This window comes from Choloepus didactylus, chromosome 14 (genome assembly GCF_015220235.1).
Source record: "Choloepus didactylus isolate mChoDid1 chromosome 14, mChoDid1.pri, whole genome shotgun sequence".
Lineage (NCBI taxonomy): Eukaryota > Metazoa > Chordata > Mammalia > Pilosa > Megalonychidae > Choloepus > Choloepus didactylus.
Window position 1 is genome coordinate 62,641,861 of NC_051320.1, and position 16,204 is coordinate 62,658,064.

The following is a 16,204-nucleotide window of genomic DNA, read 5'->3' on the forward strand; positions in this document are numbered from 1 at the left end:
GCCCCATGGCCTGCTTTAATAGAACCAATCACATTCTGTTGGGGAGGAGCCCGGACAGACACAGCTAGGATTTAAGGTTTAGATCAGGGCATTGCTAAACATTTCAAATCGAATATCGCCTGCCTATTTAGGTTGAAAACATAAACATCAAGAAATGGAATGACAGTTACTTATCTGTGATAAATTCCGTTTTATATTCCTGGTTGAGAGCAACTGATGAAAAGTAACTAGTCATAGTAACAAGAAGGCAGTTTTATTGCTTTTATTAGGTATGCTTATAATCTGTTCTTGTCCCATTATACCATGAAAGTCTTTAGATGTGTTGAACTGTCTGGAGGAATTTTCTAAGAAGGATGGTGACTTGAAGCTTCCCTTTAGATACTTTGTGAGAAGTTGGAAGGGGAGAAAATAGTGGCTAAGAGCTTGGGCTTTGGTATCAGACCAGACTTAGAGACTTCTCTAGGTCTCCATTTCTGCTTTCTCTAAAATGGGGTTAATAATAGGTCCTGCCTCATACATAGTACACAAAATGTTTATCAGATGTATTAGATTTCTATTGCAGCTATAAAAATTTACCAAAAAATTAGTGCCTAAAAACAACACAGATTTGTTATCTTATAGTTCTTGAGGTCAGACATTCAAAATGCATTTTATTTAAATGATTTTAGCCTTCATTCCTTGACTCATAGTCCCTCTCCCCCCACCACCCTCCACCCCACACCATCTTCAAAATCAGCAGAGCTGATCATCTTTCTCACATCATTTCACCCTGACACTGACTCTCCTGTCTCCCTTTTGCACCTGTAAGAACCCTGATGATTACACTGTACCTGCCCAGATAATCCTCAGTAATCTCCCCCATCACAGGGTCAGCTGATTGGCAACCTTAAAATGCACCTGCAACCTTAATTCTTCTTTGTCATGTAAACTGACATACACATAGGTTCTGGGGATTAGAATGAGGGCATCTTTGGGGGCCATTATTCTGCTTACCACACCAAAGCATCTGCCACAAAGTTAACACACAGTGAATGTTCATTTTTGTTATTCGTAAATGAAAGAACTAAAGAATGCTTGTCTGAATGGTTTTTATTGTTTAGGTCACATGCCAGATGACTAATGTTCCAGAGACCAGGTGAGCTTGGAGCTCTCACACTGCATTGCAACACCCTTTGCAAATAGTAGTTTTGGCACCCTGCCTGTAAAAATGAAAAATAAAGAGCAGGTTTATGACCAACCTAAAAGCACATGGTCTGTCACTTTCTTGCTGTCTTTTCTCTACACTCCTTCCTTTCTTGAGGATCTTTTACTGCTATTCTATCAATTCACCTATGTGTAGATGATTCCCCAAGGGTGGAACTTGAGTGCTAAACTCTCTGATAGGCTTAATATAAACACCAGGCATCCAGCTGTTACCTGGGCAACTTCCCCCCAATATTGTTTGACCCTGGAAACATCTCTAGAACTCAACTGTTTTTTACTCAAACTATCCGTTCCTACTGGTTGCCAGGGCAGCACCATTCATGCTGTCACATGTGAACATTTGGTGTCACCTGCCCCTTTATACTTTCTACACTTTACCGAGTCCTTTCAAGTTGTCTTCCTCACCGATGCTATCCCAGTTTGAGCCTTTTGTGCTCATCTGCGCTGCAAGTGTAGCCTCCTGACTGTCTCCTGCTTTCCTGACTTCATGGATTTGTATTACCACCATGAGGAAAAGTCTCATGTCCCTCCTTTCTGTCTCTTCTGTCTTGTTCTGGATCAGTCTTCCTCAGCATGAAGGGTGTAGGTGATTTCAATCAAAAGTGATGGTTTGTGCACAAATGACCAATTCCTGAGACACCAGGATTTTAAAGAGAAAAAGAGTTTATTGCTAAGTGCAAAGCAGGAGATGAGATGGCCTTTAGGCCTAAAAATCTGTCTCCCCAAACTGCAGTAACTCTGATAGTTTTATTGTACCAAAAGATGGGCAGTCTTTAGAATAATGAGTAAAATGGCTTGAGATGAACTTAGAGATGATCCAATTATTGAGCATGTGCAAAGTAATTACATGCTTAGTCACAGAACGTTTGTAAGAAAATGGTGGCCTTAATATGATGATGGGCATGATTTTTAATGTTATAAGTTGCAAGTTTTTAGTATTATAAGTTTAAGCTACTATGCATGTCAGGTGGGCCAATTTTGGTTAGATCCAGCTCCATCTATCAGGATAACTTTGGAATTGGGGTGGGTTAGTTCTGAGCTGACTCAAGGCCCTTCATTAATAAACATTAGGGGCTGTCTTTAGTGATCATAAGTCTCCAAAGTTGAAAAACAGAATAAGTGAGGGTCAGTCACAAGGTTTTTATAATCACAAAATAAAGGCTATATAGTTATACAATCATTATCTATAACTATATAGTTATATATATAGTTATACAATCATTATCAGAGATCAAGGCAGCTGAACTACAGTTCAGTCATTTCAGTTGTTTCCTTCTGGCTATTCTAATATACTAGAAAATAAAAAAGAAATATCTATATATTGATTCAGTAATCATAATCATTTGTTAAATTCTATCTTCTCTGTTATATAGGGAACTATTTTTAAGTGCCTTCCATATGCCACACATTGTTCTTAGACATTTTACATACACTGTTTCATTTATTCCTAATTTAATGCCCTGGTAAGCAGATGTTATTTCTTCTTTTTCACTAATGAAGCAACTGTGGCATAGAGAGTGTTATATATTCAGCCAAGCTATAAGGTAAGTGACAGAGAAAGAATTCAAACTCAGATCTGTCTGTTTCCAAAGTCCCTGTTTTTGCCATTACACTGGAGCCCAGTCATTCGAACTTCATTTGTTTAATCAAGACAGGATTGGGCTCATGTGTTATAGCAGCCAGTCTTCTGGTGGCCTACTGATAAAGTTATCATGGCTTGGTCATCTTTGTGGAGTCTTTGTGGGCAGCCAAGGACATCTGTGTGCACTCTTTTTATCAGAGATCTAGTATATTGTCAAAGTTCTCCCTTTGAGGTGTTTTGCAGACTAATCCAGGTGCATTTCTCATATTTTAGATAAAGGAGGGGCAATGAAGGGAGGAAGTTATTTTTCCACATGTGGATAGCTTTGAGCCACATTTAGTTAGGGCTCTTGTGAAAGTAAATAAGTCTGTTAAATCTATAAATCTGTTCTTTCTCCATTAGAGATCAACTCTCAGTCCCCAGTGACAGGCTAAAACATGTTTTTCTTCTTTGACCAAAACACCCACAAAGGAAACAGAAACCAGTTTAGCAACTTTGTAAGTGGGTGCAAAGGATTTCTATAAATAAAGCCTCCCATTGTGCCTCTCTGGTCATGTTAGCTTTGGAATGCTGATGGATTTAAATTGTCCTACTCTGAACTCTTACTGCAATGTGGTAAATTTAGCTCTAAGCCGACAAGTTCCATGTTGTAATTTTGATACTTCTTAAAGGTAATGCTCATCATTTCATCTCCCTCTCCACCACTTCCCATCATCCTTTCCTGATGAGTTTCTGAATTTTTCTTTACTTCCTTGAAGGAAGAAAAACATACAATTCTTCCCATAAAGACAGGGACAGTACAGAGCGTCTATGAGACATTTAATGCCTCATTTAAAAATTACAGAGCCCTTCATGTAGCAGGGTTCTAACAACAACAACAACAAATTGTGTCAAGTTAAAATGTGCCAGCAAAGGAATGAGAGAGTTGACCTCACATACCTTGTCTCATTTAATCCTCCAACAAGCCTGAGAGATAGGTACTGTCTTCCTTTTAGAGCTGAAAACACTGAGGCACAGATAAGGTTAAATAGCTTTGCCAAGTTTGCACATCTAATGTAAAGGATATTGTGATGATTATAGCTGCTCACCATATCAGGCAAGTACTCTATGGGTATGTCATTATCTCATTTAATCTCACAGTAACGTCATAGGTAGGTGTGTTACCATCTCCATCGTTTGAGTGAGGGAACTCAGGTGAAGAGAGGGCCATTTATTCAAGGTCATGTCTCTGGTCACTGAGGCAGCTGGGAATTGATTTGTTTGATGGCAAATGTTTTTTCACTACACCAGAATACCAGCTTAGAGCCAATACTAGCCAGTAAATGCAACTCCTCAACTTAAGTCAAACCTGGTGATCTCAATAATAGCAAGGCTGCTTTCTGGGGCCTCAAAAGAATTTCTTGTCTATAAAGAAGCATCAAAGCAAATGCTATTCAAAGGAGGTTAGTTTGGGCAATTCTTTTTTTATTCACATGGTGACTTTGCCCTCATTAATTCTACATTAATGAGGGAACATGTAGCATTAAGCGAAGCTGCAAGAAATATGGACTTCAGTAATATAAGGAAATATTCTTTCAAAGTTTATTACTTCTTTTATAGGAAGAAAAATGCAAGCAAAATTAACTATTAACTGTGATTCCTAGATTCTTGTGTAATTGTGAAAGCTAAAGGTAGTAGAAGATGTAGACCTGAACCTGATAATTTTAAATGCTGTCTGGAGTCATTATTGCGTCAGTAGTCAAAATTGGAATGCCGACTAGATTGTTGTAAGCAACGTACACTCAAGTATTTAGGGATAAAGGGCCATGATGCATGTTACTTACCCTCAAATGGTTCAGCAAATATATATATATTTGCGGTAGTTATATATATATATATATATATAATAGGTGTATATATTAGTGAAAGAAAGAAAGGAAGCAAATTATAAAGCAGAAGAGATAAAATATTAACAGTAGTTGAATCTGGGTAGAGTACATGGGTATTTTGTGTACTGTTCTTAATCTTGCAACTTTTCTGTAAGTTTGAAATTATTTCCAAATAAAAAGTTTAAAACTACTGTCTAAAAAAAGAATTTAAATTCTTTAGTTTTTACTATATGGAGTGGATGGGATTATGTATTGTAGATGGGGACAGGAATATTTAATGACAAGTAAAATTTACCTAAAATTCATTTTAATTAACATTCCAGCATTCTTCTTTCTTTGGGAGGCAATTTAGTGTGGTAGTTAATAGAAGCGGCCTTGGCAGCAGATAGGCTGGGTTGGGGACAGACTCTGCTGCGTCAGCTTTGTAACTGTGCAGATTTCTTAAATTCTCTCAAACACAGTCCCCTAATTAAATGAATGCAGTAATAGTACCATTCTTTTAGTATTGTATGACTGTTAAATGAGATCATGTGTATTTTTCCATTAGACATTCCAAAATTAAGAAAAATATATTCACTTACTTTTATTTCTTCTTCCCATTAGATAATGCAGTATAATAGCAAGAAAATAAGTGAGAATAAACAGAAAGGCAGAGGACCAGTATAATAAGCAGAATTAATAATTCATCAAGATTATATATTAAGTATTCGTAAGAATACTTCACAATACAAATGCACTCCCAAAAGAGCAAGAATGTGGAAATATTGTTTGGTCAAGAACTAATGACTTGAGAGAAAAAAACAATAGTCCAGAAATACATAATCCTATTTATTTAAGGATTACTAGAGACAAATAGAAAACATTCGATTAATATTTGTTTAAAAAATCGTAGCAGGATAGAAAGAATCCGGCTCCCCAAATATCACCAGCAAAACCTATACATAAGAGAAAGCAAAGGGAGAAGACCATCTTGCAAAGCTCTGGCGGTGTCATGGATTAAGGGAACAAGGGTAGTAAGATAAAAATTTATTGAAAATTTGAAGTTTGATTTTAAAGCGAGTCTTTCAAAGAAGAGGGGGTTGATAAGAATTGGGTTAAGGTAAGGGATGCAAAGTACCATAGGGCATAAACTGTCTGTGGTTGTGTCCCTTTGAAGTGTTGATGTGTCTTTTGGAATGTTCCTATAATGAACAATTAGACGGTTTGACTAGGCAGGAGACTCCTGGAACAATATAGTCATGGTAATGAAGACAGAGGAACAGGACAAAGCCTTGTTAATGGAGACAGTAAGGTACAGTTTAGGCTCAGTGTCCAGGCTGAATATGGTGGTAGATGGTCTAAGTTCTCCATAGGAAAAACTCATTTTAATAGATATGAAAGACTTTTTTAAAGGTAGTAACTAGAGGAAAGATAGAAAAGGCTATTGTAGAATCAAAGAGATAATATATATCAATATAAAGACATTTTTCTGGAATCAAGTCATCGTCTTGTTAGGTACAGAGGCTAAATAAAGTCTATGTGTTCTTCCTAAGCAATATCAATTCACGTCTATGGACAGATGATGCTCCAATCTAAATTTCCAGCTGGGAAGATTCTTGAAAACACTAAACCCATAAATTGAACTATTTACTAAACACCCCACCACCATCACTATCACCCCTGCTTTAAACCTGAATTTCCTTCATTAGTCTCTGATATCGAACTAGATTTTCCTCTCCTTGCCCATCCACCCCACCCCATTACTACTAGCATCAATCAAGAAATCCTAACTACTCTAGCCTGTAAAGGCTCATCAGTTGATCCACCTCTTTCCATTTCTTCTGCCACTCTTCAGCTTCATACGTCATATGGATAATAATCTTCACGTCCTAAGGGGTCTGCTGCATTCAGTCTGTGCCCCCACCCCTACCCCTTTTCTATTCCTTGTATTGTGGCTAATTTCCAAGTTCAAATCTGATTTTATTCATCTTCGGATTAATAGCTCGAAGTGTCTCCCTATAGCCCTCAGATTAAGTCCAAATCCCTAATATAATTTACAAGCCACACAACAGCTCTGGTTCTAATCTCAACTCTCTCCCCTCTCTCCACCCCACTTAATCCTATTCTCTCTTACACCAGACTCCAGCCACACTGGACTTCTTTCAGTGCAAGCTTTCTCTGGCCTCCAGGCCTTTGCCCATGCCTCTCTCTCTTCCTGGAGCACTCTTCCTTACCCCTGCCTCCAACTGCTTTTCCAACACAACCTTCCTTCCTGGTGAACTCATATTCTTCCTTTAAATCCCATCTTAGATGAAATTTCCTCTAGAAAACATTTAGTCTCCTGTGTGCTCCTACAGCACCCTGTGCTTCCATGATCACCTATTGTACTGTATACTAATTGCCAGTCTCTTGTTCTATATTTTCTATTGGATCTGTGAGTGCAGGAAACTTGTGTGCCTGGGTCATCCTAATACTCTAGCACCTTACATAGTACTGAATACATAGTAGGTGCTCAATAACTATTCAGTGAATGAATGACTTATTACCCTACCCTATTAAAGCCACAAATACCTCCCACCATTTTATGTCTTTTAAAATCTATTTTTTGTAACAAAGTATGGACCAAGAGTCAGAGGAGCCCTAACATTCTTGACTGTCAACTACCAACTATGTAAATAAATAAATAAAAAGTTAGCATGGTATCAAACACCTATTTAAATGGAACAGTCCTGCCTCAAACCAATAATTGGAGAAAAGATAAAATAAAATGATAATAGGATTATTATGAATGCATTCTTGAAACTAGCATCAGCATGTGCACATTCATTTGGTCAATAAAATTTTCCACAAATATTTATTGAATACTTGTTATATGCCCAGCAGTTTCTTGTTGAGTCATTCAACAAGTATGTATTGACCTCCCACAGCATGCCTGGCACTGGTTTGGGTGCTTGAGACTACAGTGATGAATATTCTTAGAGCTTAAAGCTTGTGACTATTCGCAAACTTATCAATATGTAACCAATAAGTGTCACAAAGAAAAAACACGTAAGGGGGTACTGTCCTAGATACTGTAGTCAGGGAAGAGCTCTCCAAGGAAAAAGTATATGAGTAGGAACCAAAGTAAAATGTTGGAGCAAGCCAGGTGAATGTCTGGGGGAAGAGCATTCTAAGGAAAGAGGAAAAGTAGAGGCCTTAGGACAAGGGATGCTTGCTGTGTTCAAGGAACAGCAAATAGGCCCGTGTGCCGTGAGTTCAGTGAGCAAGAAAGTTATGGTGAATGGGAGTTCTGAGAGGTATCTAGACTCAGAACCCACAGGGTTGAGAAATGAATCCCAGTTCTGATTTAGTGTGTTTATCAATTCCAGATATCTTCATGATTTTGTACTAGAATTAGGAACTCAAACTGGGCTGAATTTCATGTGAAGGGAAGGCTATTAGGGGCCAACGACAATGGGAGAAGATACTCTTTAGTTCAAACTTGTTGTCCTGAAGTTTGATAAGCTAGGAATGGATAGGATACAGAGAACTGGAAGGGTGGTGTCAGAAAGGTAGCTAGTAGAGCAGAGCCTTTGTCCCACATGAACTAGTAGTGCTGGTCAGACAGCCTGGACATCCCACGCGTCTCTTCCCTTTGCCCTTTCCTACCCTGGATTCTGCTGGCTGTTTCAAAATTAAACTGACTTAGCCAACACCTTGGTTCTTCTCCAGCCATTAGGTGGTAATGAAAAGTACTTTTGCTTTTGAACTACAGCAGCGACTTTTGTCAGGAAGTGCAAGACATTGTTAAGGAAAAAAAAAATAATGAATCCCAGTTCTCACATCGGTTTCCAACCAGATGGTCTAAATAGACCTAAGGTAATATAATTTTAACTTATACACTTCTGTGTGGTAAAAACATGTAGAAACAAAACATAAAAGATCATTCTAAGTTTCAAGAGTCAGCTTGTTTCCAGGATTGACCTACACGAATAAAAGATCTTATATTATTTTCAAAACTATCTATTACATTTTCTTTCCTTATCAACCAGTCTCTAATCATTCCATTGTTTTCTCCATTCATTTTCTTCTATTGATCTCTGTTTTTTTCCCCTTCCCAATATCTATAATCTTAAGGATTGTTTTGCTTTTGTTGAAAACAATTTTTTCTAGTAAGCATACTCTTTCAAGTTTGTGATGGAGGGAGGGAAGGGGGACAGAAGAAGAAAAGGAGGGAGGGAGGAAGGAAAGAAGGAAGGATAGGAGAGAAACTGGAGAAGAAAATAATATGGAAATGAAAATACATGATTCATGGAAGTGAAGTTTCATAATGTAAAAAGTTAAAAATGTACACTATTAGGCAGTCTCCAAAGTACCATTGTTGTAAATGTTTTAATCAAACATTGACTTTAACATAGTTCTTTTAGGGTATAATAATTTTCATATGCTGTGTAACTTGTTAATTGTATAATCATGATTCATTTTTCTCAATAGGCTTTATTATAGAGACTTCCAATCAAGCTCAAAATTCATTTCTCTTTATGATATGAAGTTTTCCTTCCTTTTTTTCCTTTCTGCATCTCTTTTTTTGTGGCAATTTTGAATTTTCTAAATGAGGTAATTAAGAAAATCTTTGTTTCAAAGATTTCTTCATAATAACTTTCTACAACATAAAAACATTAACATGGTTTCTCTTGACATGACAGGCAATGTTTGAGGTTATCTGTGTATTTTTTTATAGCTGTCGAATTTTCATGATGATTTTTTAAATTAACATTTATTGAGCACTTACTGGGTGCCAAGTACTGTTCTAAGTACCTTATATGTATTAAGTCATTTAATTCTGACAAGAACCCAAGGAGGTAGGAAATATTAAAATCCCAATTTCATAGATGAGAAAACAGAGATGGAGAGAGGTTAAGCAATTTACCCCAGACCACAAGGCTGGAAGAGGGAGGAACAGAGATCCCAACCCAGGCAGCCTGAGTCTTAACTCTTCATTACTCTGCAATACTTGCTCTCAGAAAAGAATTAACCCAAGGAAATCAGGAGGCAAGCTGACTACATTAGTGCAGATTGCTGAGAAGTTAACAGGAGAGAAGAATTAAATGAAAGACATGCTCCCCACCCCCCCATGAGAGATTTTTTTCCTAAGGGGAAAAACACAAAACTTTGAGGGACTTTTTTTTGTTGGTCAGAAAGTATATTCACAGGAAAAAAAGAAGGAAATAAAAAGGCCACATGTATCAGATGACTGCATCACCATTGTAACCTCGGTGCCCAGGACTTGCCTCAAACACTTAGTTACGCAAGAAACACCATTAAGTTTTATTAGATGCTAGCTGATCTGATAATAATAAGTTTAGCTAAACTAAACTTTTATGCAAGCTAAACTTCAAGGAATTTTGTCAGTTATTTATTTTCCATAAAGCCTAACACATTTTAAATGTCCTATAAATATTAGCTAGTGATAAATGCTGCTGTAAGTAGTTCAGAATTTAAGAGTTGCTCTTAAATATCCTTTCTGTCCCATCCCCCCCCACACACAAAATTATTATTTAAATACTTGATAAGTAACCCATCTCAGTAGAGAAGCTAGGTGTTCTCTCTGCATCTTTGCATCCATCCCCTGGAAAACCTTGTTTCCGAAATGATACCCTCTCACTCCGCATCTTGATCACATTTGTTTCCCCATCCAGTACTTCATCTGAGAGCAAAAGTGTCCTTTTTAGTCCTCTACAGAGTGCATTTTGATAAGAGTGCACACTTCAAGTAAAATTCACCATCTCAGGTTAAAACTATTTCCTGGACATTGTAATATGATACTAGCAAAAGTGCTTTTATAAACCTACCTGCCAACAATTAGCATCTATAAATAGGAAGACCACGTATTTCCAAAATTACCCAAACATTGGAAAGACTTTTATTGTAAATTTTCCTTTAGCCAAGGGTCTATTCCAATCATCTTTTTAAAACATTGTCTACTTTGAGCAAGCTTTGATTATGTAATCTAGCAAATTTATCAGTCTCATAAAAATAAACCAACAAATCTTGACATTTAAAATCATATTATTATAAGTTATTCAATCTACATAGTGCAAAACAGATATAATCTAAGGGAAATAAAGAAGTAAACAGGAAAATAAAGAAGTAAACTAGAGTAAAATAAAGAACAAAACTAGAAAAATAATCTAGCATAAAAACTAAAGGAATTGCAGAAATGGGACCACAGAATTAAAAATATTTTTGAAATCAAAGCTTTGCAGCCTGGATCCCAAAGTGACGGATAGCTAAGAGAGAATGATGCCTGAAAGCCAATGTTACTCATTGAAAACTATGATCATTAGATCCTAATGAATAGCTCTAAAAACAAATTAAAAGATTGACTTGGTCTTACAAAATCTCAAAAGAGCTAAACTTAGCTGACTAGTGATTCAAGTCTAGTTCTGTTTACCAGACTCCTAAGGAGAAGAAATAAGAAAGACCAAATGACAAAATGTTAGAAAATATGTATCTTGTGTAGTATGGCTTATGAATAGATAAATAAGTGATAGATAGACATTTATTTTGGTACCTGTCCTATGACCACTTCATGGGTGTGTTTGATATATGTGTGTGGTTTTATAGATCTCTTATTCATATTCAAACACAACACAAATATAGGTAATATTACCATCTATTTGAGATGTAAATATGTAAAAAGTCCCCTTTGTGTATATCCTTCAAATGCTGTCAACCATATGTTTATGTGTTGTCTGCTCTTTACGCGAATTGTCTTCTTGTAATATATGAAGAAATCTTGCTTAAAAAAAAAGAGCCAGTTCATTCCTGATTTCTGCTTGCCGCTGTTGTTTCCCAGGAGGCTTCAGCTATACTGAATTATTTGAAGATGAACATCAGGAAATCTTCACAACACTGCTTCTGCCCTCTTTTTGTGCTCACCAGATATACCTGCAAGGAAAACATTCTGTCATTATTTTTCTCCATAGAGCTATCTCAGCAAACTTTGAGAATAAGCAACATCTCCCAGGATGGTTGTGTGGATAATATGAGAACACTTGGTAAATGATAAAGCAATGCACGTACGTAAGGCACTATAATCATTAGCATTACTTTAATGGTAATAGAATGGTATCTAGTACTAGAATAAACCAGTCATGTCATTAAGGAAGGGAATGGAAATTAACTTCTATTATGCACCTATTCGAAATAGAATGCCAGGAAATTTACTAGAAGTTTTACATTGGTTATCTTATTTATTTAATAGCCTTCCTAGGAAATGCTGCTGGAACTGTTAAAGGAGTCAAATACAGAATTTGTAGTGGATACAAGTGTAGTTCCATCAAAAAGATTAGACATCCTAAATTTCATTTGTGACTCAATGTTATTGCCAATTAATACCGTTTTCCTCTAAAGAAGCATGTTGTCTTGGCCTCGTACCTTACTAGTCAACAAGAAGCTTATTGTGAAACTGTCAGAATTGGGCAATACCATAAGCTCTGTATTGCATGCAAAAGCTGGGTATTATTACCTTTACACAGAATGGGTGGTATGAACTGATGGCAACGTAGACTCCATTTTCTTTATAATTATTATCAGTTCATTGAGATGTACTTACTCTGCCACACAGTTTTTGATGACTTTTATACATTTTTAGCTTGCCCATGAAGCCCACCTGTTTCAGTATCCAGTAGTTCTTGGACTTCCAGGGAGCTTTACTGGCTGAGTTGACATTCGCTATACCTGTTGTGATCCCTGACCCCAAATTAAAATACTGTATTATAATTTGTGTACATTTCAGTGAGTTGCCATTGAAGGACTTCATAAAAATGTGATGACAGAAGAGAATAAAAGGGAAACATCCACCAAAATATTCTCCAGGATTCTGGAGTTTAAGGACATGAACAGAGAGGGAGTCAGAAAATTAGGCTAAAGGAGCTACCATTTGCTTCCACGGGGCTGACAGGGAATACAGATTAAGAGGGAGTCAAGTAGGAAGAGGAAAGTTATTATGACTCTTATCCTTTTGCTCAGTTGCCACATGTTCAATACTATGATAGGTGTTGGGGTGGGCTCTCTCCTTGCCCTAAGAGGGAAAAAAGACAGAAAGAAATGTCTATAATGCAAAGCAGCATGTACTGTATCATGGCGATGCAGTAGGCGGTTCTGGGAAAGTTTTCAAACGTATGTTCTGAATGAGCTAGCAGTATTTAAATATCTGTAAAGGTACAAAACACCAGCCTGGTTAGTACCAAACTTATCAAATCCATTGCCAGTTAGTGCTATTAGGACTATAGAACAGAGATTTGTTAAAGGCAGCCATGCCATTGATTTACTTTACATTAAGAGCTGTCCAGAAGTTAAATATTGAGTTCTGTTATCCAATCCGATTTAGACTTTACTGGGTCAACTTTGTAACACGTTATGCAGAGCCTGCTGGCACTGGTTCCGAAATGTTCAGTGAGCCAAGAGCAAGCCCACAGTCACAGGATGGGTGCAATGCATTTCCAATGAGCAGAAACAGAAACTTCTGACTCTCGCCACTGCCACCAGGGGTCAGGGACTGGGTGGGAGGAGAGAGCACTCTGGCAGAAAGGGAGTGTTATTTTATCCGGGGAAGAACACGCACCAAAATTCTTCTTTCCCGAGAGCAGCATTTTGCTGGCTGACTGGATTTGAAAGGAGCACCTCAGAAATGTTCTGCTCACGTAAAGGTATGTGTAAGTACTCCCAGCATTTAAACAAGTCATTTTGGAAAGTCAGATAAAGCAGACTTTATAGGGATTACTTTATGCTATGTTTTCAAAACCCAGATGAGTAGCTGTGTGGATCTGTGTCTACTGCCTCCAGAGAGGGAGTATTTGATGGGGTGGGTGGGAAGGAGATAAACTGTCAAAATAATCTAAATATAATTTATAAAAAATATTTTATGTGCATTATTATACTATACATTATTTCTCTAGAATTTTCTGCAGCTGCTAATTATGATTCTGAAAGGAGCTGCTCCCAGAAAATAGACATTTTGAGTCTGTTTTTGGGTCTTATGGGAATTTGTAACAAGTCATTAGAGAGGTGTTTTTTTTTTCCTTCATTCATTCATTCATTCATTCACAGTAAATCATTTGTTGATTAGATTTCCTTATTGCCTTACCTTGCCTTCAACTAAAAAAAAAAATGTGCATAACTCAGGTAATGATTGAGATCAAATCAATGCTCATGCTTTATCACCACTGTGCTCTGGGTTTCAAGGGCTGGTGATACATTTTATTAAGGCTCTTCTAACCAAACCCTTAAAAGTCTGCTAATGTCATTGTTTTCCTGCAAAGTTTTATTACTTTAAGTCCATTAAGGCTCCAGAGAAATTAGAAGAGAAATAAATAGGGAGTTTTACTTTTTTTTTTTTTTTAAGTTTTGGTCAAACAAGCCAAAAATTACATTAGTATTGATGGATCGACCTGTACTTTTAAATGGAAGGAATAAAGATATGAAAAGAACTGAGGCATGTAAGTAACCTCTTTGATTTTTTATGGCATGCAGTAGATGGAATTCATTGCTGACTTTTAAAAACGAAATTGTTCTGCATTATTATTTATTTATAGGTTTGCCTTTCAAAAGAAATAATTACCATTACTAGGTGAGTTTTTCTTCTATAGCAAGCAACTATGTGACAACAGTATCAAAAAGTATAATATAACTTACCACTAAGTCATGAAGCTTAATGATGTTGCAGGTTATTATTGATACGATCAAAAGCAGTGGGTTCTCTGCCTGATGTGCTCAAATGACCAATTCCTGAGACATTAGAGTTTCAAAGAGAAAAAAAGTTTATTGCTAGACACAAAGCAGATCAGATGGCCTGTCGACCTAAAAATCTGTCTCCTGGAATTGCAGTAATTCTGGTAGTTTTATAGTACCAAAAGATGGGCAGGTTTTAGGATAATAAGCAGAATATCTTGAGATGAGTTTGGATAGAATCTAATTATTGATCCTGCGCAGATTGATTACATGCTTAGTCATGTAAGAAAATGGTGGCTTTAATATGGTGATGGGTGTGATTTTTAGTATTATAATGAGGTATAAGTCACTTATAGTTAAAAGTTTAAGCTACTGCACATGTCAGGTGGGCCAACCTTGATTACATCCAGCTCCATCTATCAAAATAGCTTTGGAATTGGTGTGGGTTAGTTCTGGGCTGTCCTTAGTGATTTAAGACTCTAAAGTTGTAAAACAGGATAAGAGGGTATAAGTGAGGGTCAGTCACAAGGTTTTTACAATCACAAGTTAAAGGCTACATAGTTATACAATCGTTATCAAAAATAAAGGCAGCTGGATTACAGTTCAGTCATTTTAGGTATTTCCTTCAGGCAGTTCCAATATGCTAGAATGTAAAAAAGAAATCTCTATACAATGATTCAGTAATCATAATCATTTGTTAAATCCTAACTTCTTGGTTACAACTACTCCCTTTCATTTCATTCTCTCAATCTTGAGGGATATCTGAGTGACAGCCATTCTAACTTCTTCATGCTAAAAAGGGGCATCAACATTATGGGGTAGAGGAATGAAACTAGTTCTTGTTCTCAGAGAGACTGGTATCTCTGGTTTCAGGGGTTATCTGATATAGAAACAATCCACAGGTTTTAAGTCTCTGAAAAATAAATTCAATAAGTAAAACTTTTATGTAAACTTAGGTACAGCCGAGAGTATTCTTTAGGGTTTTTAGGAACACTGTTTATTGGGGCTTGGCATACTGTTCAGTTTGCAATAACTTGCTGAAACTTGCATGAGAGAGTAACCTCCAGAATGACTTCTTGACTCTATTTGAAATCTCTTAGTGACTGATACTTTATTTCTTTTTCCCCTTTTGGTCAACCAATCCCACAATGCCAAGGCCAGGCTCATCCCTGGGAGTCATGTCCCACATTGTCAGAGAGACTTACACCCCTGGAAGTCATGTCCCATGTAGGGGTGAAGTTAGTGAGTTTATTTGAAGAGCTTTGCTTAGAGAGAGAGACCACATCTGAGGAACAAAAGAGGTTCTCTGGGGATGACTCTTAGGCATTAATTATAAATAGGCTTAGCTTTGCCATTACAGAAATAAGTTTCATAAGGGCAAGCTTCAAGATCGAGGGCTTGGATTATCAAATTGGGAGCCCCTATTGTTTAAAAGAATAGTAGGAATTCCCCCAAGTGGGGAAGTTTAATAGTTCCACCTGTTTCCCCAATCCCTCAAGGGATTTTGGAAATACTTTTTCATTTTCTGCCCAAAATACTCAGAACTGCATCAGGGTATTACATTAACCTGTACAGAATATCAGGAGCTCTTTCCCTATTCTAGGTTCCATGTCAAATAAAGCTGAATTAGGTTGCTTAAATAAATTGACCAGACAGGTTAAATCAGATAATGTGCTACAGAAAATATAAATTTTGGACAAAATAAGCATCTTTTCCTTTGGTTGCACACAGAAGTTAAAGTCTTAAAATAACAACAATATCTTCTTTTACCCTGTTTTCTGATTTACCTTGGTCCTAACCAGATCAGCTTCATTCACATCTCTAATTGAAGTCTGACCCCTTTTACAGCTTCTTTAGC

The 16,204-nt window shown here is 36.9% G+C and overlaps 1 protein-coding gene across 4 annotated transcripts in view; it reads left to right on the plus strand.

The window, feature by feature from the left end:
* OXR1 (oxidation resistance 1) overlaps positions 1 to 16,204 on the plus strand; it is a 494,800-nt gene that overhangs the window by 310,801 nt on the left and 167,795 nt on the right. Inside the window, exon 1 of one of the 4 annotated variants that reach the window (XM_037803213.1) lies at positions 13,287 to 13,325. The exons of the other annotated variants lie outside the window; for them this stretch is intronic. Coding sequence (XP_037659141.1) covers positions 13,307 to 13,325 — 19 coding nt within the window. The 5' untranslated portion in view covers positions 13,287 to 13,306. Of the gene's footprint in view, positions 1 to 13,286; positions 13,326 to 16,204 lie in introns of those variants that run through there. 4 annotated transcript variants of the gene reach the window in all.